Here is a 26192-nt window from a genome sequence, read left to right on the forward strand (position 1 = left end):
ACTTACAAATAAATGAGAATATATCGTAGTTTTTGGACTTTTAACCGTATCTTTATTTGTAATACAACTAGGTCACGATTTTAACTATAAGTTGACCAGAAAAGCCTCAAGCTGTATAAAAGGATATTAAACAACACACAATATAAATCACGTTGAGACAATCTGTGGACAAAGACTAATGACCGGCTATAACTGGTGATGGGTTATTGTGCACTGCCAATTTTCACTTATATTTGGTCACTTTCCTATCGATGAACGGCGGAGTAGTGTGTATATTTACTTATTTATTTCCCAGTGCAGCACACGCTTACATGCCCGTTGAACAATAGGCACGCCATGACGCGCTAGCATGTGCGCCTTCACTGAACCCACGGATCGCGGACCTCCGCTAACAATAAACGACAAGTCACCCAACAAGTACACACATGGAAACAGTGGGACATGGTCAATAAATACAAGCGATGCTTTAACAATCATGCGTTACAAGCAACAATCAATGTACAGAAAATGATATTCAGACAATATGCAACTTCTGTTTTTTATTTCACGGTTGCGCTTCCCGTAGATTCGGGATTTACATTAAGAATCGAACTTTTGTTGCATCATATACAAGCTATTTTAATGTAACGCTAAGATTTAAGATTTTTGACTATTCCACATCACAAAACCCCAACCTCTTTGTTAAAGAAATTAGGTTTTGTTGTCAAAGCCTGACATCTTGCGGTAAAGTGTAAGATTGCATTCGGAAAATACTGTAGTTTACTCTCAGCATCACGAGTTGTGCGTAACTAAACGGCTAACGAGCTCTGAACAATTGACCACTGTCAAGGGTATTTCCTCGGGAGAAGAATAACCTGAAATACAGCAGTCCCGTTATGTTACGGTTAAGGCTGTTAAATGAGTAAAGTGGACCTCCTCAGTTTTAGCTCTTTTAAAGTATTTTCTAGTTATCCGAATGTGCCTTAATCAACAAACTGGACGTGCCTCGCTGGTCAGGCTTTGAGCAGAATATTTCCGAGACATGATCATAATCTGCCTTCCAGGCCTCACCCACAAATTTGCCAGCATAAAACGATTAAAGCAGAAATACACCCAAATACTGCATTGTGCTTGCTTAAATGATTTCACACACATTTGGATTAAGTCATCTGAAAAGAAAAAAATATATAAAAATATACAAAAGTTTACCATGAGCCATAATTTTGATGGCTGTACTTCATAATCACATGTATCTTGCAATGTTACATCTGAACAAAAATGATTTATATAATTAAATAGTCATTTGAATTCATCTAAATTTTAGAAAATTCAAAAATTGCACTGAACTAACTTTACCATAGGATTACAGTGGGGGGAAAACGATTCACTGCACTGGTAAAAATTATTAAGGTGCTTTTCATCTGAAGTCATCATCCTGAAATCCTGACGTAGGCAGACTACAGCTGTATATAATTTACTGGTTGGAACACATCCCAGTGGAAGTGCATTTTAATTACTTATTGAAGTAATTTATTTATAAAATTACATGTTTTGCTTTACATCTGAATGATGACTTCAAACTGTCTGGCAGCAGAGGACAAACAGAAAATCACAGCTAAACTATGATGCCTGTCACAGTAAACGGACCAACAGAAATGGCCCATGCAGAACAGGAAAATATATTTCTACGCAAAGTGCTGAAGATTCACCCAAGGGTCACATTTGTCATGGAAACAGGGCTTGTAATTCTAGGCTGTGGGTTGTGAAACCCAGCACAGCATAATCCGCAGAAGGAACCCCCCCAAGGACGAGGAGCAGGTTTCCAAAACAGTGCTAACAGTGAGATTTGGTCTCAAACAGCAACGGTGCTCCTTTGCCGCTCGTGGCACATTAGCCGTCCCTCTACAACCCGGCCCTGGGTGGGCAGCCTCGTCTCCACATCCACACGTGTCCGGGGGGAATCTGCCGGGCAGATGGGGTCTCAGATGGAAGGTGCATCGCCAGCTTCTGCTCCTGCAATAAGAGCTTCCGCTTCACCGGCTTCATCCGGGCCCAGGAATGCCACCATACTGTCCGGGAGAGAAACCCAAACACTGGGATATATATTTGTTTGGTCTGGGACCAGCAACTGGACATAAAGGCATACTGCATCTCTGAAATGGGGTCAGCTGGAGCCCCAGTTTGTTATGCCCACCATCACCCTTAACATCCATTTTCCAAACCGCTTATCCTAGTGGGTCGTGGGGGGTCCGGAGCCTATCCCAGAAGCAATGGGCACGAGGCAGGGAACAACCCAGGATGGGGGGCCAGCCCATCGCAGGGCACACTCACACACCATTCACTCACACATGCACACCTATGGGCAATTTAGTAACTCCAATTAGCCTCAGCATGTTTTTGGACTGTGGGGGGAAACCGGAGTACCCGGAGGAAACCCCCTGACGACATGGGGAGAACATGCAAACTCCGCACACATGTGACCCAGGCAGAGACTCGAACCCGGGTCCCAGAGGTGTGAGGCAACAGTGCTAACCACTGCACCACCATGCCGCCCCCCGCCCTTAACATATACGGCCTAATTACTGGACTAATTAGCTCACCTCTGTTTTTATGGCCTTACACCACGTCCAAGTGGTGTTTCGGGTGGTAAGAAAATATTCCACCGACTCTGGAATCTCATAAACTGTCCATAAGCCAGTACAAGAACCTCACAATATCGCTTTTGTCACCTTATGGCACAGTGACTCAGGAAACAGGAACTATGCCGTTAACAAGCCGTTGTACACAGGACATGTGGTCACACACTACTGACCCCAAAAAACAGGTCTGAAGAGGAAATGTGACTGGCATAAGAATGCGGGTCGGGTTTCAGCTCCGACCACTTGGCAGGGTGACTCTGCTCTAATGGCACTACGGTGCTCAGCCTCTCAAATCCTCAGCAGGTGGAGGCATTCTTAAGTGTCTGTTCGTCCCTCTGAAGGCAACTTGAAGAAACACTCTTTTTCTATCTATCAGTTAAATCATTCCATGTCACATAAATACAGCTCTTGGGCTTGGGAAGTTAAAACAGAAATAACTGCGACCCCCCCCCAACTATGTCAGCATGTGCACACTACGTGTGTCGCCTTCTGTAAAATAGGCATGATGACAGCGACTCACCCCAGCAAAGCTACGGGCACCAGACACAGGGCCCCCGCCAGCAGAAAGCTGAAGCCAGGGAACCAGACCACAGTGGCTGCATATAGGCTGTTGAAGACGGCAAAGGCTACATTGGAGCTCAGGTTCTCCAGGCAGGCCACGCAGGCAAAGAGGGCTCCTGTGTCAGGGAAGGGGAGAGTCCAGTCACCTCCATTCAGCCCAGCTGCCCCCCCCCCCAGCCCACTCCACCTCCGAAGCCGCTTACCTTGCTCAGACTTTGAGACGATCTTTGACATCATGGAACGTAAAACGGGGGCAGGCATGATGGCCAGCAGCATGGGCACCCTGACTGGGAAACAAACATCTCATATGGGACTTTTCCCTTGTTAGAAAAAAGCACAGGAGCCTCATCATAAAAATTAATTACTAGCTATTATACACACCGACCAAGAATAATGTGTCGCTACTAAATATCCTCAAAACAACATCACAGACGGTCTCACCCACTGGTTAGAGCTGAAAAAAAAACTGGTTTTAAATGACAATTATAAAAAGACTGATATGTTCTCCTTTATCAGAAAACATAATGAAAATGCAACAACGAATGCATGTTGCTTGATAAGACGACGGTGTGGACAGAGTGTGCATTTACCCACAATGGAGCAATAGTATTTATATTTTAATTGCACATTCAGGCATCATAAAGCCATAAAGGTTCCCAGAGCTAAACGTCTGATGTGGAAAATCATTTAATTAGTGCAAACATACAGTCACAAAGCTGGAAAGGTTAAGCACTAGCATGCAGGTGATGGATACAGTTTCTTATGTTAAGGAACAATAATGTTACTACAAGGAACCAGTCTTATCAGGGATTCAAATCTGAACGTTTATGACCACCCAAGTAGAGGGCTCTAACCACTTTACTGCTCACAGTAGATAGAAGAACGATAAAAAAAAGACTTCCTACCAAGGAACATCACCAAGGTGGTTCTGGCGAACGCGGTCATGATGAGCCCGGACATGACAGATAGGAGGCCAACGAAGACAATGGCCACGTTGGGCAGGCAGCGGGAGAGGATGAACACACCAATGAAGCTTGTGAGGAACACGAGGGTGGAGAGGGCCGAGCCGTAGCCGATGAGGATCTCGCTCCAGCAGAGCGGCTCGTTCAGCTCATAGAGCGTGACAAGAGCCAGGCCGCCAATGTTGGGGAAGGAGTAGGTGAAGAAAATGAGGAGCAAGAGGATCAGCACTGTGTTTCTCCTCCGACTGGCCAGGGCAAAGAGGCGGTAGACACCGGTGACCAGCTTCTGCAAGGGGGGCCGCATCTCCTGCAGGTCAGGTGACTTCCACGTCTCCTCCAGCAGAACTATGACATACAGCAAGTTGGCAGCGTGGCAAAGAAAGGCAGTAAAGAAGGGCCAGTTGAAGCCGAATGCCCTCAGGAAGTAGCCCGTGGAGATGGAAGCCACACCGGAGAGAAGACCAAGCACCATGTCCACACCAGCCATTCGTAGGGTCTTCTGCTTGCCGTCGCTACACAGGTCGGCAATGTAGGAGAAGCAGCCACCAAGCAAGGTGCCTACACCACCGAACAGGGAGCTGGCAAAGTTGGCCACGATGAGCAGGTAGATATTAAGCTCAAAGAAGGAGATGGCCAAGAAGGAGGACGTGTAGACGAGGCTGCCCACCAGAGGGAGAACGATGGAGATTTTGCGACCCCGATGGTCACTGTACGCCACCAGCAGGAGGGTTACGATGAGGCTGGGAACCATGGAGAACAGCTCGTTGTAGAGAGAGAACAGCGAAGCTGCCCTTTGCACTTTCTGTTGAAACAAAAAAACACGCCGTTAGCAAAAAGCAGGCAGTACAGTGCATGCTGGGAAGACCTTAAATAATACAAGACAAAATTTTAAAGAAGTTAAAGAAAAAATGGAAGTGATATTTGAGTACAACCTAAACACAGAAAGCAGGTGTTCAATGTTTTAGGAAACTGAAACAGTCACTAGCAGAATTGTGCCTGGTATCATCCAAGTCACAAGACTGTAGATATCAGATGCAAATATATGAAGCTACATAGGTCTATGCCATTTTTATGAATTTACTGACCTCATGACTGGACTGGTTAGTGTTGAGCATGCAGCTGGAAGCATTGTCTCTGGCTGGGTAAGTCGTATTCGTCAGATCCTGCCACATGCGCCGGTAAACATACTGGGACACCAACGGGTAGATCAAAAAACAGGCGAAAGAGTACAGAGCCACGACAGGCTCCACAAAGTACAGTCCCTTCATTCTTCGGGCCACAGTTCTGCTTCAAATTCACTGGAACATAAGATTGCATAAACGTCATGTATTGCTGGGTGTGACTCATAAGCCTAATCCAGTATGGGGGGTTTCTATTTGTGGGAAACCCATCACAATTCCCCAGCCCCTCCCCAACTAATCAGTTTAAAATTTTAATAGTTGAAGCACCTTTATCATATTTGCAAAAAGACAGCAAGTTACAAGGATTCTGATACATAAGCAAGTGTATTTCAACTATTGGCAAAGAAATTGTTTTACTTCACCAAGTTGCATACCTTTCACTACGCTTTTTAAAGTGAAAACGTCCGGAGATATATAGATGTAGAAGAAAGTATCATTTTAACTAAGAAGTAATGACAAGAAAATAAACTTTTTAATAACTAGAAAAAGAACAAACAACTGGTAAAGAACAAACGGCATGTCATCAATGTCCATCTCGGTACTGCCCCGATCGTCCGTGACACATACATATTTTACAAATCTCATTTTTTTGTCAGGTGCCCCTTAATGACAATCAAAAACAAGTTTCAGTAAACAACATATCCAGAGCGCAAACAAAAACGTACAAACGAAAGATTTATTTAATGATGTTTCTCCTAAAGAGCTCAAACTGCGGATTTGACAAATAACATTAAGCGTTCTGTTTCTTACCTTATGCTGAGATGCGCTATTTAAAAGGTGACGCTTACATTATGATTAATAAGCTTCATCGATTCCACTCCAGTTTAAATCCCTTTGCAACTGCAGCGCTGAAGTTATGACTCGTCCATTTCCCGATGCCATCATCCCGCTTACAATTGGACACATTTGTTGTTAAAAAATAATCAGTCGATCGCTGATTGGTTTAACTTTATGTCAATTACGTGAGACCCGCAGGCGAGCAGTGTGTTTGGGAAAGCCTGCGCAAATACCCAATGATGTTTAACTTCTTTGCAGGGCTTATGTAGATTGTCGATGCTTAAATAAATTTTGAAGAATCTGTTTGGAAATACAGAATATACCATGTGACCGTGTAAAACAAAGAAAACGAAATTCAGTCAAAATTCAGTCGATTGCCCCGGCACTGAGTTTATTGCTTCACTGTTTGTCTTTTACTGTTGTTTTCTGATAAGGTTATTCTCAGTAAACCCGTACAGATAATACCTTATCGATCCGGTCAGGCTCCCGGGGTAGGGCCGGGGAGGGGGCTTTGCCTTCCGACTTGAGTTGATCCAGGGAGCTGCTTTTCCATTGTTAACATTTTAAACCCAGAAACCTGTACCGCTACAAAATCGTGGCTTTAATCCCAAAGATTAAAGAATAATATTCTTAAGCGAGGAAGGGGATTTTGTTAGGTATATAACTGTAGGTGTTCTTAATTCCCACATGCCCACAAACGAACGGTTCTGAGCAAATGACAAATGCCCCTTCATAGGGGCGTCGGGAGGTCCGATCACTCGGATCGCCAGTTTTCCTTCAAAAAGAAACAAAGTCAAGCCCCAGGTAAACTTGACTTAGCCCCTGATCTTTTCAATAGCTATAAACTCCCTGCTCCTTCATATTTTGTCTGTAATGATAATCAGTTTGCACTTTTACTCGACATTTTTACCATCTCTTTAATATCGCGTTTCTGTCTTCCACTACTGCACACTTTGCACTTAAATTCTTAACCAAGAGATGTTGCACCTTGTAAATCCTGTGCGTGTGCATCAATCATGGACTATTTCAAGTGTAGATGAGGCACTGTTTTTCATAATATGGAAATCATATTTCTTGGGGAAAAAAAGTTCATTTGAATATGGATACGCGCATTTCTTAAATACGAAAAATGAAAATGAAAAATGAAAATAGTAAGGCTACCGTAAAATATTAGGATAATTTGTATTTATGTGGGCAGCTCAGTCCCTTGAATTTCCTTATATACAGTGAATATCGTTATGTTACCTGCTGATGCAGCTGTACATCGTGAATTTCATGAATTCGAAAATTAAATACATGAGCGGAAAAAAAGAATTCAAAGCTTCCGGTATAGTGGACGCAATGGACCACTCTGAGCATAGCTGTACGGTTACGCTGATTGCGGACATTACGTGTGATTTACGAACAGAGCGACGTGTGCGAGCCGTATTCTGCATGATTACGAAGAATACGTGAACGTTACGCCTGTTCTACTGACAGTGTAGTGGGAGGGAGACGCGGTCGTTACGTACGTTACGTCACCGGTGCAGTGGGAGGAGGTTCGTGTTGTTACCGCTGAGATCCTGTGCCTGACAAAATCCGGCGGCGAAGAAGCGGAGTGAAGGGGTAGTAAGTGTTCCTGTTTGAAATATAGCCCATATATTTTTTTAAATATATGTTAAAACCAGTATTACGTTTAAAGGTGCCTGGTTTTGGTTTGTCAAAACGGCGGTGGCATTTTGCCGTACTGGCGGGCAGATGTCATTTTAAAGCCGGACACGAAATGGTAGCTAGCTGGCTAACTACCTACATAACCACCGGGTAACGGCGTTCCGTAGGTAACGACGCCGGAGAATATCGGCAATATCCCGACTACGATTATGCAACAAAACAAAACCAGGGGAAAATAAACGGATTCCCGAAAATCGCTGTTGAATCCCAAGGACTTTTAGTGTCCGGCCAGGTTCATAGAAAATGTCAGTGCGGTGGCTAGCTGCCTTATCTTGATCGATTTTAATCTGCAGTGCATTTCCGTTTATGAACTAATAATCGGAAATACTTTACTAATGTTTACGACGTTCTGGCTTGCGTTTAAATATCCGGCCTTTTTTTACGGTTGGCACGCCGATAATAATAATAACAGTCATGATAGTGATGATGATGATGATGATGATGAAGATTCGTTGGGTACCGGTAAATGGTGGTAAATTTGGTTAATCTCTCCAGTTTGGCTGGGTAAACGTGTAGTCCGTATGCCACTAGCGGCTAATCCTGCTGTAGAGCATCAAGCTCGGCCACATCAGCAGGGAAGAGGTGTCACTGGGCCGGGCCTGCTATCTTTATGCTTTGGATGATTACTGCATGCGGCGAAAGCAGTGATCGTACAAGAAATAAACGTTCAGTGATCATTTTACCCGAGCAAAGCGGCCAGGTACTTCGGACTCCGCACTACCCAGGATTATGCTGCAGTAGATTGTAGATCATCATCGGCGGCCTGATGGTTATAACAGGGTTATAACTTGTATTACATATACGTTTCCTAGTTCCTGTTGTGAAGGCTGTGTCTGCTGTCTTTTCCCGATTTGGCGTATCTATCTGGCTTCTGAAAGACGCTCTGGCGTTGCTGGTGTGATGCAAGTCACTCTCCCTACATGAGCTATTGATAACTTGAGTGTAAGATGAAAGTCCATGCCTGGATTTATGTGGTACCTCTTCAGTCTCTAGTTAAATTAGAGGGTTTTCATTTGCTTGTGAAATGAGAGGTTCTCTCTTCTTTCTTTCTTTTAGGTGCGTTTTGTCTGGCCCAGTTATCCTTGAAGATCAGCAATGGCCTTCAGCAAGGGTTATCGTATTTACCACAAGCTGGACCCTCCACCGTACAGTGTATTCGTGGAAACCAGGAATCGTGAGGAATGTCTCCTGTTCGAGTCGGGGGCTGTTGCTGTACTGTGTAAGTGCCGTTTTTCACTCGATGTTCATGGAAAGCGCAACCCTTCCAAGTTATTGCTGTCTTTAGTGACTACCGATCAAGTCTCTTCTGGCTGAAGCCTGCCTCGTTCACCACAACTGCCCGTTAGCAGTCTTCAGCCGCCTTGCAGCTTTGAGTCTGTCACCTGAAACCCTAGATATCCTCCTTTGGAGGTCCTGTTCATTATGAAAATGCGGGTACGGATCCTTTTTTAGGCGTTACCTTAAAGGGCACCTGCGGCTGTTATGTCCGGTCATAGTACCAGGGACAGGTCTATGTGTTGGCCATACTGGCTTTCCCCATTAGCATTTTCCGCAGGGCTATTGCATACTAAAATGGTTCTTTCCGGATCCTTCCATTTTGAATTCCATTGTTTTTGTAATCACCAGTGGTAGGTGCAGTTGTAAATGTCGTTTCCTTTAATCCTATTTTTCGTTATGATTTTATGTTTTTTTTTTTTCTTCATCAACCGTGCTCTCTAGCCTCGGCCGAGAAGGAAGCAATTAAGAACACGTACACTAAGATGCTGGATGCCTACGGGATCCTGGGAGTTCTCCGACTCAATCTCGGTGAGTTGGTGGGACCCCCGAGTGTATCTATGAGTGTGGGGAGGTGGGGTGACAGGAGGCGTCTTACCCCAGCAAAAATGGAAACAAAATAGAGATGAAGGTGAAGACAAGTCTTCATGTCAAAGTCCATATTTGATTTAAAGGAAATATTGGATTTTAAATGCTGGGTGTGGGGGGTAAATTTAGTGCTTGATGCACCTGTTTTTTATGTCGATAATTACTTTAATATTTCATTCAATCTATTTTTATATGGTGTTTACATGGTGCGTCGTGATCCATTCCTGCGTCATTCATGCAGAATAATTCAAAAGCAGAGAATAGGAGACAAATGAAAGACAGAAAGCTGGATGACAAGAAGAGATTAACTAAACACTCCCAAATAGGGAGAACATCATCTCTGGGGGTCCAAGGTCAACTGACCACCCCCCCCCCCCCCCCCATCCCATCCCCCTGCATGCTAACATTATAGAAAAAGAAAATGGGCTTGCTTGTTAAAAGCAAAGTGTAAACTGTGGTCAAAAAGTTAAATATTTAATTGAGGGCTTTCGCTTGGCTTTTGACTGGCACGTTAGACATGTTCTGACTTCTCCCACCCTGTAGGGGACGCTATGCTTCACAGCTTGGTTGTGGTGACTGGCTGCAGCTCCGTGGGGAAAGTCCAGGATTCGGAAGTGTTCCGGGTCACTGCAACCGAATTTGTGTCCCTCCGCAACGACCCCTCGGACGAGGACAGGATCTCGGATGTACGCAAGGTCCTGAATTCTGGGAACTTTTACTTTGCCTGGTCCGCCACGGGAGTGAGCATGGACCTCAGCCTGAACGCCCATCGCAAGGTCAAAGAGGACACTACCGACATCCGATTTTTCTGGTGGGTTACTGGTTCACAAAAGATGTCAAATTGCTATTGAAATGTTTGAAATATAGCAACATAACCTGAGTTGTGGGGCAGGGAGATAGAGTTTCCATGTATTTTGTGGCTACCTCCGTGACAGGAACCAATCCCTGCACCTTCATCTGAAGCACTACGGGGTGAACTGTGACGACTGGCTACTGCGCCTCATGTGCGGAGGGGTGGAGATCCGCACCATCTACGCGGGCCATAAGCAGGCCAAGGCCTGCGTCATCTCCCGCCTCAGCTCCGAGAGGGCCGGCACGCGCTTCAACGTGCGCGGCACCAACGACGACGGCCAAGTGGCCAACTTCGTCGAGACCGAGCAGGTGAACAGCCGTCCTGCAGGATGCGTCTTCGCAGCTTGGCGTAAATGCTCAACGTGGAGGTCACCGGCTGAAGCATGTGGGCTCGTTCAGATTAATTTGGGTCTACAGCCCCGAATTCCCCAGGCTTGTGACACCTCAGGTTGAGCGTTGGGTCCATGGGTGGGATCCTGCAGTTTGTCACTGCCACCTGCCACCTGTTTATACTGTCTGGATTTCTAATGCTACTGTTCCTAGGTTGAGTTTGTCCATGTCAATGGACTGATATGAATAGGTATACTTTGTATAGCTATCGCGGCAGTTTGCCTGTGATTCATTCCGTCCTGTGTGTGTGTAGGGATGGGTGGTCTTTTCAGTGCACTGTAGTCATTTACACGTCTGCATTGCAGGTAATTTTCCTGGATGATAAAGTTTCTTCCTTCATTCAAATCCGTGGCTCCATTCCTCTGTTCTGGGAGCAGCCTGGCATTCAGGTGAGACATCCTCCTCTTACATGCTGCGGGCTTCAAATTCAGAAGGTTCGCTGTATCCTTGGATTCTGTTTCTTAATTTGGTCCAATTTAAATATGATTGAGGTAGAGCTCTTTTATAGTGAAAGTAGGTAAGAATGCATAATTCACCATATGATTTCAGGGAGTGCTTTTTCTTAATCAGCATCGGAATTGCTACAGTCATGTGAAAAATTGAGCAAGCCTTCATACAGCAAGCCTATGTGTATAATAAAGTTACAGATTTTAAAATTTGACAAACTGTCCACGAAGCAAGTAAATCTAGTATTGTGCTGCAGAACATCCTGTTCTCTAAAGAATTTAAGGAAGCTATTTTGCTTTATAATGCTTATGTGATTGTGTTACTCATGGGAGGTTCAAGGCTGATAGTCTTTTGTGTTTTGTTATTTCACTGTTGTTCTGCTAATGTCTTTCTAGCTGAAATCGTGTTGCACAGTGTCAGGTGCATAACAGATGTTAGTTTCACTTTTCACGCTTGCGGTGTTCGAGCCCCTCTTTCGATAGAAACACTTGGCCCGCGAGAACACAAAACGACACCCAAGGTCATTATCCGGAACGCAGTAGGCCGCTGCTGGGATTGGCGGCCTGGCATTTAATCGTCCACTCTTCTCTGTTAAACAGAAGACCACCTCTGGGCGCTGTAGTATTCGCTCACTCTCTCTATTCTCCCCGCTAATTTCCACAATTTCTGTCAGCTGATATTCAGCACTGAAAACGTTTTTACACGCCCTGCGCTTTAAGAATCTGGCATTCTGTTCTCCGTCGCGGTTTCCCAACCTCCCCTTAATGGTTCGCCCGCTGTTTAATTCCGCTTGGTTGGTGTGGGCTGCTGCTGAAACAATCGGTTTCTTTCCGCGCATTATTGGTACAAGCAGTAATAATTGGCTCAAACCCATCACCGGCAGTCTGACAGCGCATATCAGTGTCTCACCTCCCTGGGAGAGTTGGCGATGGCTATGTGAAATAACACAGTCTTGCTGTTTCCAAAACTGTCCGCTCGAGAAGGTTCTCTGCTGTATGGGACTGCTCTGTTTAAATGCTTTCTCAGTTTCGAGGCCTTTGAATTGATACGGTCATTTACACCACCGGTGTATGGTGTGGCAAAACATTTTGGGAACCGGAAGTGGACAGTGTGGAAAGAATGCCGGTTCCACGGCAAACACACGCAAGCCTGTCATCTGAGCCCCTGTCCGCGTGGAGGTTCGGATTTGCATGAAATATTCACGCCAGAAAACCCTCAGGGAGACCAGCGGAAGCTTTATTAACAGTGGAGGGTGGAGGCGAGCGCAGGGCCTGCAAGCTCTGATGGAATTTGGTGGTCCTGTGGTGCGTGAGGGTGACCAGCGATGCGTGTGGGGAACTGAAGTCTGGATTAATGACACCCGTCCTCCTTCCAGCCACGGGTCTCTATGGTGACGTGCTCTGTCTCTATGGAGATGCGTTTTGATGGGCTTATTGTGGGCTCTGCTAATCTGTGATCATTATGATAATTCACTGTCAGAAGCACTAACGGCTGCCTGCTGTTATCTCCTCGGTGATCGTTCTGCTGTCTGTGAGGTCATCAGTCGGGCAGCTTGCAGAAGCCTCTGGATGTCCTATTCAGTTAAACAATGTTTGCATTATTGGGAAATGTTATAAATTCCTTTGTCTGAGAGTAGGCTGTTCTGAGGACCAGTACTGTACTGAGGACCAGTGACAATGGAATGTGTAGTACAGGCTTAAATTCTAATTTTTTAAATTTATTTCTTCTTTAACCTGGTCATATATAACACAGCGTGATGGGAAAGCTAATATTCAGGTTGTCTGACTGAACATGTCTAAGCTGTACGTGGCTTGAGGTTTCATTCCACAGCCAATCCATGTAGTCAGTAAATTTCACCTCCACCACACCCAAGCCTTGTACATTACTGCTCTGTAACCCTTTATTATGTGATTTTTATGGTATTTCTGGTGTTTAGCACAGCTGGGGTCTGCAGTTTCAGCTTTGCAATGTGCCATTTTATAGATATAGGGAGCAGAATAGCTCATTTGTGCATTAGGGGCTATTTTGGAAGGTTGTGGGTTTAAATCCAGTGGCTGGTAGGGTTATCCCATTTCGGCGCCAGTGAGCAAGGTCCTTAAGAGCCCAGGGGATACTGGCTCACCACAAGCTTTCCTCACTGCATAAATAAGTAAATGTAATGTAAGTATATGGTATGCTAACTCATGTGTATATTTGCACCTGGATGAGCCCCTCCGTGTGTTTTCTCTCAAGGTCGGGTCACACCGGGTCAAGCTGTCCCGAGGCTTTGAGGCAAACGCTCCAGCTTTCGAAAGGTAATTAAAAAAAATCTGCTGCAGCATTTCCCGAGGAACACTCTTACTGCACTCACTGCCAAAACGGCGGTGTCATCCAGCGGGCTGGCTCCCGTCCAAGAGGGAGGATTATGGACCTGGGTGGCGCCGTGCCGGTCCGGTCACGCCTGCGCTTACGCCGCTCTGCCCGTTTCCATCTGGGCGGCGTGTTTTCCCAGCCGTGTGCTTTTTGGTTCGTCAGTCTTCAGGACTTCGCCAGCCCTAGGTGGTAGTCTGATGCGAGTTGTGTAAGCAGGGGCATTTATGAACGACAGCGTTTAAATAAATAAACAGGAAAACGGTTAATTAAATAAAAGCCACTTCCTCATCTCTCGTTTACAGACCATTTTAATTACAGTCCCCCACAGTCGGTCGTAACATTGAGTTATGAATTCTTTATGACTCGCCAGTTAAGTGGTTGCTGGGAAAGGGGTCCGTGGTTTTGTACACGGCTTCCTGTGCAGCACCTCAGACAAAGACCTGGAAAGATCTTCTGCTCTGTGTCTGTCATATAAAACCTGGCAAAGCGAGTCATGCCTACTCTGCTTCTCCTCAATATTTGTATCCTAAGGGCTCTTTTTTAACAGCTAACGACGATACATTGTTAATAATTTCCCCGAGCAAGGGCGATGTCAACGGACCGCTCTAGGGAGCCGGTCTCTGGGAGAGATGGAGGACATTTATAGTGCATGAGTCATCGCTGAGTCGGCAGGCCTCTGAGGCGGCCGCATGCAGATGGACATCATGGCTTTACAACTCACAATTAATTATTTAAATGTTTTCATTTATTTTTAAAACTCACTCTGTCACAGGATGTACGAAGATACTAGTGCATGTACAATATTTATCTTGTCCATCCCACAATGCATTGCTCCCCCCTCCCCCACCCTCCCCAGGCACTTCTGCACGCTGCGGAGGCTATATGGCAGACAGATGATCGTCAACCTGCTGGGGATGAAGGAGGGCGAGCACATGTTGAGCAAGGCCTTCCAGGTGAGCGAGGCTTCCCGGTTTCCATGGTACCGCCAGGATCTGTCGCTGAAGCCGCATCACCCTCCTTCTGTGCGTTTAGGGAGAAAGGGATCCAGCCTGGATTTAATGTCATGTTGGCGGATACTAGGCCGTTAATTTCCCGTTGGGTGGGATTTCCATGTGGCGTCGGCCGCATTGGTGACTCCACCGGTTCCTGTTTAGGAAAAGCAATCAGTAATTGGCTGAATATGTGGGCTTAAGAAGCTTTTTTTCGTGCTAATATGGGGAATGCAAAGCTTCCTGGTAAGAACTCGCTGACTGACTCTATCCCTGGTTGACATGTCTAGAGTGGAGTCCGCCAACCGGTCAATCACGATCAACAGGTCGAACCTCTAAGTCATTCCCAGGCGATCACGACGATATCCTCCCCCCCCCCCTTACCCCCACCCCCCCTAGTCAGCAAAACTCACCATCATGACTCGTTAGCGCATCATACTTTTCTTTTTTATTTCGTTTTTTAAAGTGGCTCCCACTGTAAAGTTTGGATGCCACTGTGCTTTTGGAGTTTTCACTTCCCTCTTTTGATCTGTGTAATCTCATGCATGCAGTGGGGTATGTAAGAGCAGGTACACGCGTGTGCATCCGCAGAGCCACCTGAAGGCGTCGGAGCATAATCTCATGCATGCAGTGCGGTATGTAAGAGCAGGTACACGCGTGTGCATCCGCAGAGCCACCTGAAGGCGTCGGAGCATAATCTCATGCATGCAGTGCGTTATGCAAGAGCAGGTACACGCGTGTGCATCCGCAGAGCCACCTGAAGGCGTCGGAGCATAATCTCATGCATGCAGTGCGGTATGTAAGAGCAGGTACACGCGTGTGCATCCGCAGAGCCACCTGAAGGCGTCGGAGCATAATCTCATGCATGCAGTGGGGTATGTAAGAGCCGGTACACGCGTGTGCATCCGCAGAGCCACCTGAAGGCGTCGGAGCATAATCTCATGCATGCAGTGGGGTATGTAAGAGCAGGTACACGCGTGTGCATCCGCAGAGCCACCTGAAGGCGTCGGAGCATAATCTTATGCATGCAGTGGGGTATGTAAGAGCAGGTACACGCGTGTGCATCCGCAGAGCCACCTGAAGGCGTCGGAGCATAATCTCATGCATGCAGTGGGGTATGTAAGAGCAGGTACACGTGTGTGCATCCGCAGAGCCACCTGAAGGCGTCGGAGCATAATCTCATGCATGCAGTGGGGTATGTAAGAGCAGGTACACGTGTGTGCATCCGCAGAGCCACCTGAAGGCGTCGGAGCATAATCTCATGCATGCAGTGGGGTATGTAAGAGCAGGTACACGTGTGTGCATCCGCAGAGCCACCTGAAGGCGTCGGAGCATAATCTCATGCATGCAGTGCGGTATGTAAGAGCAGGTACACGTGTGTGCATCCGCAGAGCCACCTGAAGGCGTCGGAGCATAATCTCATGCATGCAGTGCGGTATGTAAGAGCAGGTACACGCGTGTGCATCCGCAGAGCCACCTGAAGGCGTCGGAGCATAATCTCATGCATGCAGTGCGGTATGTAAGAGCAGGTACACGCGTGTGCATCCGCAGAGCCACCTGAAGGCGTCGGAGCATAATCTCATGCATGCAGTGCGGTATGTAAGAGCAGGTACACGCGTGTGCATCCGCAGAGCCACCTGAAGGCGTCGGAGCATAATCTCATGCATGCAGTGGGGTATGTAAGAGCAGGTACACGTGTGTGCATCCGCAGAGCCACCTGAAGGCGTCGGAGCATAATCTCATGCATGCAGTGCGGTATGTAAGAGCAGGTACACGCGTGTGCATCCGCAGAGCCACCTGAAGGCGTCGGAGCATAATCTCATGCATGCAGTGCGGTATGTAAGAGCAGGTACACGCGTGTGCATCCGCAGAGCCACCTGAAGGCGTCGGAGCATAATCTCATGCATGCAGTGCGGTATGTAAGAGCAGGTACACGCGTGTGCATCCGCAGAGCCACCTGAAGGCGTCGGAGCATAATCTCATGCATGCAGTGCGGTATGTAAGAGCAGGTACACGTGTGTGCATCCGCAGAGCCACCTGAAGGCGTCGGAGCATAATCTCATGCATGCAGTGCGGTATGTAAGAGCAGGTACACGCGTGTGCATCCGCAGAGCCACCTGAAGGCGTCGGAGCATAATCTCATGCATGCAGTGCGGTATGTAAGAGCAGGTACACGCGTGTGCATCCGCAGAGCCACCTGAAGGCGTCGGAGCATAATCTCATGCATGCAGTGCGGTATGTAAGAGCAGGTACACGTGTGTGCATCCGCAGAGCCACCTGAAGGCGTCGGAGCATAATCTCATGCATGCAGTGGGGTATGTAAGAGCAGGTACACGTGTGTGCATCCGCAGAGCCACCTGAAGGCGTCGGAGCATAATCTCATGCATGCAGTGGGGTATGTAAGAGCAGGTACACGCGTGTGCATCCGCAGAGCCACCTGAAGGCGTCGGAGCATAATCTCATGCATGCAGTGCAGTATGTAAGAGCAGGTACACGTGTGTGCATCCGCAGAGCCACCTGAAGGCGTCGGAGCATAATCTCATGCATGCAGTGCGGTATGTAAGAGCAGGTACACGTGTGTGCATCCGCAGAGCCACCTGAAGGCGTCGGAGCATGCCGCCGCGGTGAAGATGATCAACTTCGACTACCACCAGATGGTGAAGGGGGGAAAGGCGGACAAGCTGTTCAGTGCGCTGAAGCCACAGCTTAGCAAATTCCTGGATGACTGTAACTTCTTCTACTACGCTGGGGAAGGCGGGGTTCAGAGGTAATGCTCCTCCCACTCTGCATGAAGCGGACAATTGGCCCTCCCACTGGAGATTAGACCCTCCCCCCATGGATACTTTAGTCCAATCATTTCTAAAACAATCCTGGGCTAATCTACTTTGACTTTAAAGGTCCCCACCCCCCAAAGTTAAAAGTATAAAGAGCAACAGGCTTGATTGAAATTTATTGTCCTTTCAGGTGCCAGAGCGGAACCATCCGGTCCAACTGTCTGGACTGTTTGGACAGAACCAACAGCGTCCAGGCCTTCCTTGCACTGGAGGTACGCAGAGAGTCTGAACATGAAGGCTGGCTTCCATTGGTGTCCTCTGCTTTTAACCCGCATGTGACATTGTGACATGCAGGGGGCAGCTAATTCAGCGCCCGGGGAGCAGTGCTTGAGGGTGATACCTTGCTTAGGCTACCTCAGTGGTGCCTTGCTGGTCGGGGATTCACACCAGCAATTTTTCATTTACAAGTGCACTTCCCTCACCATTAAGCCACCACTGGCCACAGTAATAAATGATGACCACCATTTATTTGCCTGTAGCAGCCCTGCACCTCTCAGGGTTGACCAGGTTGTTGAGTGCTGCCTGTGGAATGCTGTGCCACTTCAGCTTCTGGAATGCACTGATCCAGAGCATCTGGAAGATGCTCTTTGGGAGAAGTTTAGAGAGCATTCAGGCAAATTGACCTGTGACTGTGAAACCAGACGGACCTTCTACTATGTGCTCTAAACCTGGAGTTGACTTATGGTGCAGAAATGGAGCTTCATGGCTTTGGCTAAGCTCCAGTGTACTTCCTGCTTTGCTTCTCGTGAAACTTGAGGCATCTGGTGCATTGTACTGTTCAATAAAAACTGTACGTTTTAGAGTTCCCTTTTATCTCCACGATTAGGGACACCTGTGTGGTCGTCATGCTACGCCATTAACACTTCGATATGCCACTTTACATTTGTAAAAATAACAAAAAATAAAATAATTTAGCGAAATTTGAAACATGCGCTCTGCATGCAAACAAAGTCCAGTGGGGTTTTCTTTGTTGTTTTTGTCAAGCTGTTTCAAAATGGGAACAAAACCTAAAGTGTTGCATTTATGTTATTGTTTGATATAATTACCTGGTTGCCCAGGACTTCAGGAAATGGAACATTGTGCTGCAGAATAAAGTTGCTTGACTGTGGTTTATTATGTATAGGGTTATGTTACCTGTGCCATTGCTCATTATTTTAAATGCTAATTGCTGTTTTGCATATAAGAAGGTAAATACCCTGACAACTACAGTCCCGTCTTTTTCCTTTTGTGATGTAACTTGATATTCCTGGATTTCTGTGGTGGGAACTGGTCTCCCTCTGATTTCTGAGTGTCCTTGTCGGCATCGTCGCTCTGCCTTCCCTCCCTTTTCCAGATGCTGCCCAAACAGCTGGAGGTCATGGGCCTGTCAGAGAAACCCCAGCTGGTGGCCCGATTCCAGGAGGTCTTCCGCTCCATGTGGTCCATCAACGGCGACTCCATCAGCAAAATCTACGCTGGAACGGGGGCCCTGGATGGCAAGGCTAAGGTAGGGTGTCTGTGCCCATGGAGCCGGGGCGGTCGCAGCACCGGACAGTGGCTGCTGCCTCACTTCTAACTCCCTTTGCATGTGCTCTGTCTCTCTCCTGCATTCTCTGGATAATGTTCCTGCCCTGGTGAGTCCACGGTGCCGGGTTCCATGAAGCCGGCTTGCACGTCTGTCTTGTTGCTGTACCTTCTGATGTATCCGGTTGTTATTTTTTTTGCGGTACAGTCCAGAGCTTCTTCAGGCTTCAGACTTTTCCGGTCTTAAATAGTGAAAATGATGCAGATTCTGATGTGGAGACGATTGACTTAAGACCTTCTATGCAAAGGGTTTTTTCTGAAGGGGTTTTGGGCAGGATGGTAAAATCTGGTCCATAAACACTTAGAAATATGTCTTTGTTTTATGTCTATTGTTTTGTTTTATGAATTAATGCACACGTTTTCTGTCTCTGCATGTACGTTTGTTTTTTGTTTGTTTTGTCTGTGTTTTGTCTGCGCCTGTGTATATAACTGTAGCTTTATTCATTGCCTCGTTTGTGTTAGTAACAAGAGACAGTATCTAAGAGCTGCTAATCGCCCTCCAGGCTGGGAAGCTGAAAGATGGCGCACGGTCCGTCACCAGGACCATCCAGAACAACTTCTTCGACAGCTCGAAGCAGGAGGCCATCGACATTCTGCGCCTGGGCAGCACCCTGAACAGCGACCTGGCCGACAAAGCCCGCGCACTGCTCACCACCAGCAGCCTCTACGGTGTGTGGCCAGTGCTGCCACGTATGTCTGCGTGATCGTTAGCTGCGAGCTCTGTTTACTTCTATAAATACATCCGTGAAATCGCTCCTCCTGCCAAGACGGTCACAGGTTTGGTTAAATCTCTGCAGGCGTTAAAACCAGGTTATTTAAAGGAAAAAAATATTTTTTATATATTAGTTACACGCTTCAGTTTTTGTGGTACTTGCACCAGCTGATGCGGTATATGTGTGCAACCTTCTTTGTGGATTTGGACTAACAAGGTCGTGCCAAGGTGACAGTCGAGAGAGTTTAGGGAACTAAAAAAAAAATAAATGTTTGTCTAACTTCCTCTGGATGAATTGACCATGGCCTTTTTTCACTCTCTTCTCCTTTTCCTTAATGCTTACGACGTTAGTTTCAGAGCCCATTTTGCAATCAGGTACAGTATATTCCGTACGGCAGAGCACTTACTGCTTTCTGTCTTCTTCCCCGCTAATGCAGCGTCCCGCTGTTCGGTTTGAATAATCGCAGTCTGTTTTTCCTCGTGCCGCAGCCTCTCCCAGAGTCCTCCTGGGCATGTGCCAAAGCTACGAGAAGTACACACGGCCCAAGCAGGTGCGCGTGTGCGTCGGCACCTGGAACGTCAATGGGGGCAAGCAGTTCCGCAGCATCGCCTTCCGCAACCAGACCCTCAACGACTGGCTCCTAGATGCCCCCAAGAAGGCGGGACTCCCCGGTTTCCAGGGTGTGTGCTACCAATCCCTTCTGTGCAGACAGCAGGCGGTCTTGTGTAACATTGTGGTTTGTTTACATCTGCAGATGTTGTTTTGCTGTCATTGTGGATGCGACAGATCTCGTTTGACCCGGTGCTTTTGTATTCCTCCCGTCTTTCCAGACGGCAAAGCTCGCCCAGTAGACATCTTTGCTATTGGATTTGAGGAAATGGTAGAGCTGAACGCCGGTAACATCGTCAGCGCAAGGTAAACATGGGCAGCATCTCCGGTGACATCAGTGAATCCGTTACTCAGGCCAAAAAACTGAAAGCACAGCCTTCCTTCCCCGCAGCACAACCAATCAGAAGCTGTGGGCCGCTGAGCTGCAGAAGAACATCTCCAGGGACCACAAGTACGTGCTGCTGGCCTCGGAGCAGCTTGTGGGGGTCTGCCTCTTCGTCTTCATCCGGCCCCAACACGCCCCTTTCATCCGGTAGGCACCCACCAGCTCTCCTTCATCCTCGATATTCGAACATTGTCATGCTGTGTTTTTCCGTCTTTGCTTTTCTAGTCTTTTCGTCTAACTTCAATACAGTCCCGTAGAATCATTTGCAAGCTTTAATCCAATAAAACAGTGTTCTCCAGTCCGGTCCAGCTCCCAGATGGGAAGGAGCAAAAATGTGAACTGTCTGGCAGGGAGCTCGGAGGGAGCAAAAACATGGACCGTCTGTGGTTCCCCGAGGACCGGATTGGGAAACGCTGTAATAAAATACGGGGCACGTGTTTCTCTGTGCTTGACTGAGCCAAGCCCTGGGGCCTTTCAGGGATGTTGCCGTGGACACGGTAAAGACGGGAATGGGAGGAGCCACAGGGAACAAGGGGGGCGTGGCCATCCGCATGTTGTTCCATACTACCAGCATCTGCTTCGTCTGCTCTCACTTCGCTGCTGGCCAGTCCCAGGTCAAGGAGAGGAACGACGACTACAGTGAGATCACCCGCAGGCTCAGCTTCCCCATGGTAACCATGCACTCTCAGCATCAGAAATCATAACTAATAACAATGATATGTGACTTGGGAAATGTCGTTACCCAAACGATGTATATGGCTTTAGTGGTTCCTCCATTGGCCTCAGTGCAGCAGAAATACCGCAGAATGCTGCATCAAACTCGTCGTTGTCGATGAACATTCTGCTCCCCACAAATTCTAACCCTTGACTTTTGCATCTCAAACCCAGCTCTTTGTGTGTGTCGCTCACCTAATCAATTAGGTAATAAGATCTTCTGTGGCTTCTTAACCTGCCTTGTCCTACGAAGTATAATGTGACCTTTTAACATTTAGCCGTAGCTTCCTGCTGAATGTCTCTCTCGCTCTCGGTTGTTTTCGGGTAGTGATGTCACATCCTCCTGCCCCGCCCCCTCTCGGTTTTGGCTCACCTCCCGCATCTTGTCGTATGTTCTCCTCTCAAGGGCCGGCTCCTCTACTCCCATGACTATGTGTTCTGGTGCGGTGACTTCAACTACCGCATCAGCCTGCCCAACGAGGAGGTGAAGGAGCTCATCCGGCAGAAGCAGTGGGACGCCCTGATTGCCGGCGACCAGCTGACGGAGCAGAAGAGCGCGCGCCACGTAAGCGAGGACGCCGTCCTCCGCCACAGTCCGCAGTCGCCACAAAAGCCCTTGACCCTGAGCCACCCGCGTCGTTCTCCTCGCTCTGCAGGTTTTCCGCTCGTTCATCGAAGGCGACGTTAACTTCCCACCCACCTACAAGTACGACCTCTTCTCTGACGACTATGACACCAGCGAGAAGTGCCGCACACCAGCTTGGACGGACCGTATTCTCTGGAAGAGGAGGAAGTGGAACTTTGATAAAAGTGGTGAGGGGGTGCATCCGCATGCGCATCCAGTGAGACGTGTATGATGTAGCCCCTGGCAGCACAAACGTCTGGGAGGAGGTTGGCTTTGACGCAGTATTGTGTGGGTCTCCCTGTAGCAGAAGAGATGAACCTGGTGTCCACGGCTCCGGACGAAGAGGACAGCGCGCCGCAGTACCTCTGGACACCTGGAACCCTTCAGTACTATGGCAGAGCGGAGCTAAAGACCTCTGATCACAGGTGGGGCCTTGCAGGGATGGCAGTGTTGCACTTCGTTATCTCTGATTGGCTGCTGATGAGTCGCCATTAGGCTCACTCAATTCCCAGGCCCACTGCGTTGTGTTACAGTGAGATTGTCCTCTACACAGTGAAGCTGTTGGCTCGCATAGTTGCATACTCTTTAAACGCTTGGGTACTTTTTTAAAGTGCATATGGTGGGGGGTGGGGGATTATTTGCAGTACAAGTACAGGTTGGAATTCTTTTTTTCTCATATCTCACCATGCTCCACTTTGAGACATACAGACACATTTATGCAGTTGAGAGCGAAGCTTGGGGTTCGAATGTCGGGTTAAGGGTGTTACTCAAAGGCTCAACAAACATGTGACTATTCTGTTGAGGATGGGACTCAAACCAGCAACCTTCCCATCACAGGCACAGAGGTCTAACCTGCTTAGCCACACAGCGCCCCCTAGGGCTGGGTAAAAGCTATGTCTGAATATTTTTAGGGAGAACAGGGATGCATGACATACATCAGTATTTTCTATGAACTGAGCTTAATGTTTAATTGTAAATCAAAACCAAATGCTAATACAACTGTGCATTATTAAGAATACAGTTATAACTATGAAATGCAACTGTAACTATTAAGTACAGACATTTTCATTATTGTAAACAGAAATCTCCAAAGTACATTTTGTTATGTTCTATGGGTCCAATAGAGCAGCCTCAACATAAAACACTTTCATTCCAATCCACGGAAAAGCATATTTTTATCAGCTTATGACATTGCTTTTAAAACAGAAGATGAATGTTTATGAACAAAAAAATATCTAAATGTAAAACCTGCTCAGCAGATGGATCTAAATAGAAGCCAGACCATCACTGAAAGTGTTTAATAATTGAAAAGACCCTAATTTTCTAGTCATTATTCATCAACAAAGTAAAACAAAAGAAAATGCAAATTCTGATCATCTGAATGTTTTAAAATGAAAAGAACCAAGTAACTACAATTACACCTTTTCTCTTCATCATCTCCATGAGATGCCAACGGAATTGGTTTGATTGTAGCAGTGCATTCTGGGAGTTGATGTAACATCACGATTGGTTTCAGTTAAAAATCTTTAATAAGGCCCTAATTTTGAATGCACAATAAAAGTGTGTCAATAACAAACGGTATTATGTCATCCCATATCTGTCTTTGAAAGCACTGATATACTGTAAAAATTCGATATACCGCTCTACCCTACCGACCCCCCCAAATTGATTGTTACTTTGGTAATGCTTAGCTCCGTCCGCAGTTTGTCCGCAGTTTGCCATCCTCGCTCTCCCCTCCCCCACTCCAGGCCTGTGGTGGCCGTCATAGACGTGGACGTGCTGGAGGTCGACCCCGAGGCACGGCACCAGGTATACAAGGACGTCATCGCCCAGCAGGGCCCCCCAGACGGCACTGTGCTCGTGTCCCTGTGCGGCTCAGGCGATGACAACTTCTTTGACGACGCCCTGATCGACGAGCTTCTCGACAAGTTCGCCGTCTTCGGGGAGGTCATCCTCATCAGGTGGGTCGTCCAGGCAACTGTCATCCACTGTGCAGACATCAGAACTCTTTGTCTCACTTTCACAAATCTGTCAGTTCCCAAGATTCTCTGATTTCTCATAACGAGGGTCTTGTAGGCTGGAGAAATGTAGGCTGCATGCGGTGTGTTAATCAATTAGACAGATAATTTGAAGGATGCTGGTTCTATTACTGTTAGTGGCTTTGGAACCTTGAGCCAGGACATGTAGCCTGAGTCTAAGTGACTTGGATTGTAGCCTCATATTGGTGATTCCATGGTGTTGCTTTTGTGCATCAAACGGATGCTTCTCCATCATGGTTGCCTTGAAGCTGGCACGGCAGTGGATCACACTTCAGTTGTAAGGTGACTCTTCTCTTCTCAGGTTTGTGGAGGAGAAGATGTGGGTGACCTTCTTGGAAGGTTACTCCGCCCTGGCTGCTCTCTCTCTCAGTGCCTCCACGGTAAGCCTGTCCTGAAGAGAGCATGGAGCGTCCTGCGAGCTGGAAAAGCCTTTTTTGTCCACAACAGATCTGCTCCGGTTTCCCCCAGGTCCAAGGGAAAACCATTGACATTCGGCTGAAGAGCCCCGACTGGATCAAGAGCCTGGAGGAGGAGATGAGCGTCGAGAGGGTCTTCGGGGGTGTTCCCACATCCGCCAGCTCCAGTCTCCTGGCCGAGGATGCAGATACAGGCGCCGACTATGACATGGAAGGTAGAGCAGAATGTATAATACTAAATGGGGCTTGTGAGATGTCCCACTGAACTCTGTGCTGAATGGGAGGGGCTTATGAGTATTCACATGGGTGTCTGTGGTGAGTGGGAGGGGCTTATGAGTATTCACATGGGTGTCTGTGGTGAGTGGGAGGGGCTTATGAGCGTTCACATGGGTGTCTGTGGTGAGTGGGAGGGGCTTAGGAGCGTTCACATGAGTGTCTGGTGAGTGGATGGAACTTGTGCAACATTCACGTGAACCTTGGTGGTGAACGGAAGAGGTATGTCAGGGTTCACATTGACATCTGTGGTGCGTGGAGGGGACTTGTTTAGGTTCACTAGGATTCCTGTGGAAGGATCTTGTGAGGCATTCCTGTGAAAGATTGAAAGATGTGGTGAATGGAAGGGGCTTATGAGCGTTCACATGGGTGTCTGATGAGTGGGAGGGGCTTATGAGCATTCACATGGGTGTCTGGTGAGTGGGAGGGGCTTATGAGCATTCACATGGGTGTCTGGTGAGTGGGAGGGGCTTATGAGTATTCACATGGGTGTCTGTGGTGAGTGGGAGGGGCTTATGAGTATTCACATGGGTGTCTGTGGTGAGTGGGAGGGGCTTATGAGCGTTCACATGGGTGTCTGTGGTGAGTGGGAGGGGCTTATGAGCGTTCACATGAGTGTCTGGTGAGTGGATGGAACTTGTGCAACATTCACGTGAACCTTGGTGGTGAACGGAAGAGGTATGTCAGGGTTCACATTGACATCTGTGGTGCGTGGAGGGGACTTGTTTAGGTTCACTAGGATTCCTGTGGAAGGAACTTGTGAGGCATTCCTGTGAAAGATTGAAAGGTGTGGTGAATGGAAGGGGTTTATGAGCGTTTACATGGGTGTCTGGTGAGTAGGAGGGGCTTATGAGTGTTCAGTGGGGTGGCTGAAAAATGTTTAAGTCCTTTTATATAATTTAATTAACTTTAATTAACTAATAGGGGTTTGAACATCCTTATTCATATCTTACTTAGCGCAGCTTGTAGAGGGAATGTTTTGAATTAGTACATGTTTTGTATTAGTATTATATATTGAATTTGAGTTAAACTAATTGAAGTGCCCTACTCTGAATTGTGCCGACAGGCGACGTGGACGAGGACAGTGCGGAGTTGGAGGAGATTCTCCCCCAGCACCTCCAGCTGAACTCCGGCTCAGGCCTGGCCATATCACCTTCCACGTCGCCCAGAGGCAGCCCCTGCCCTTCACCGACCCACGGCGAAGCGGCGCCGCCCTGCAGGCCCAGCCGCGCACCGCCCCGCACCGCCGGCCCTCCTCCAGGTACGCTCTCCTAAGGAGGGAAGGGGAGTGCGGTGCTAGCAGCAAACTGCCAGGCAAG

At 47.5% G+C, this 26192-nt stretch overlaps 2 protein-coding genes across 11 annotated transcripts in view; one reads left to right on the forward strand and one right to left on the reverse strand.

Moving 5' to 3' along the window:
* Positions 1 to 513: 513 nt before the first annotated feature.
* Positions 514 to 7458, reverse strand: slc46a3 (solute carrier family 46 member 3). 3 transcript variants are annotated; one of them, XM_048984503.1, is made up of 8 exons: positions 7345 to 7410; positions 6565 to 6684; positions 6073 to 6399; positions 5227 to 5439; positions 4085 to 4943; positions 3383 to 3466; positions 3139 to 3295; positions 514 to 2048 (listed from the first exon to the last, which is right to left on the reverse strand). In XM_048984503.1, exons 4-8 carry the CDS (start codon positions 5407 to 5409, stop codon positions 1961 to 1963), a joined length of 1371 nt encoding a protein of 456 aa, XP_048840460.1. In that variant the 5' UTR covers positions 5410 to 5439; positions 6073 to 6399; positions 6565 to 6684; positions 7345 to 7410; the 3' UTR covers positions 514 to 1960. The 3 variants fall into 3 exon arrangements, with proteins under 3 accessions (XP_048840460.1, XP_048840459.1, XP_048840458.1); XM_048984502.1 differs by having other exon boundaries at positions 6073 to 6684; XM_048984501.1 differs by having other exon boundaries at positions 6073 to 7458.
* A 156-nt stretch (positions 7459 to 7614) lies between these two features.
* synj1 (synaptojanin 1) overlaps positions 7615 to 26192 on the forward strand; it is a 28637-nt gene continuing 10059 nt past the window's right edge. For 4 of the 8 annotated variants that reach the window (XM_048984443.1, XM_048984447.1, XM_048984450.1 and 1 more), the window contains exons 1-24: positions 7615 to 7707; positions 8866 to 9028; positions 9529 to 9615; positions 10216 to 10483; positions 10608 to 10833; positions 11220 to 11303; positions 13594 to 13655; positions 14570 to 14666; positions 17294 to 17469; positions 17667 to 17748; positions 18870 to 19022; positions 19603 to 19768; positions 20163 to 20186; positions 20301 to 20492; positions 20643 to 20727; positions 20813 to 20953; positions 21285 to 21477; positions 21927 to 22085; positions 22177 to 22333; positions 22450 to 22570; positions 23894 to 24106; positions 24486 to 24564; positions 24653 to 24815; positions 25940 to 26134. In XM_048984443.1, coding sequence (XP_048840400.1) covers positions 8905 to 9028; positions 9529 to 9615; positions 10216 to 10483; positions 10608 to 10833; positions 11220 to 11303; positions 13594 to 13655; positions 14570 to 14666; positions 17294 to 17469; positions 17667 to 17748; positions 18870 to 19022; positions 19603 to 19768; positions 20163 to 20186; positions 20301 to 20492; positions 20643 to 20727; positions 20813 to 20953; positions 21285 to 21477; positions 21927 to 22085; positions 22177 to 22333; positions 22450 to 22570; positions 23894 to 24106; positions 24486 to 24564; positions 24653 to 24815; positions 25940 to 26134 — 3247 coding nt within the window. In that variant the 5' untranslated portion in view covers positions 7615 to 7707; positions 8866 to 8904. The remainder of the gene's footprint in view (positions 7708 to 8865; positions 9029 to 9528; positions 9616 to 10215; positions 10484 to 10607; positions 10834 to 11219; positions 11304 to 13593; positions 13656 to 14569; positions 14667 to 17293; positions 17470 to 17666; positions 17749 to 18869; positions 19023 to 19602; positions 19769 to 20162; positions 20187 to 20300; positions 20493 to 20642; positions 20728 to 20812; positions 20954 to 21284; positions 21478 to 21926; positions 22086 to 22176; positions 22334 to 22449; positions 22571 to 23893; positions 24107 to 24485; positions 24565 to 24652; positions 24816 to 25939; positions 26135 to 26192) is intronic. The other 4 variants (XM_048984444.1, XM_048984448.1, XM_048984446.1 and 1 more) reach the window with 2 other exon arrangements.

The sequence above is a fragment of the Brienomyrus brachyistius genome, chromosome 18 (genome assembly GCF_023856365.1).
Source record: "Brienomyrus brachyistius isolate T26 chromosome 18, BBRACH_0.4, whole genome shotgun sequence".
Classification (NCBI taxonomy): Eukaryota; Metazoa; Chordata; class Actinopteri; order Osteoglossiformes; family Mormyridae; genus Brienomyrus; species Brienomyrus brachyistius.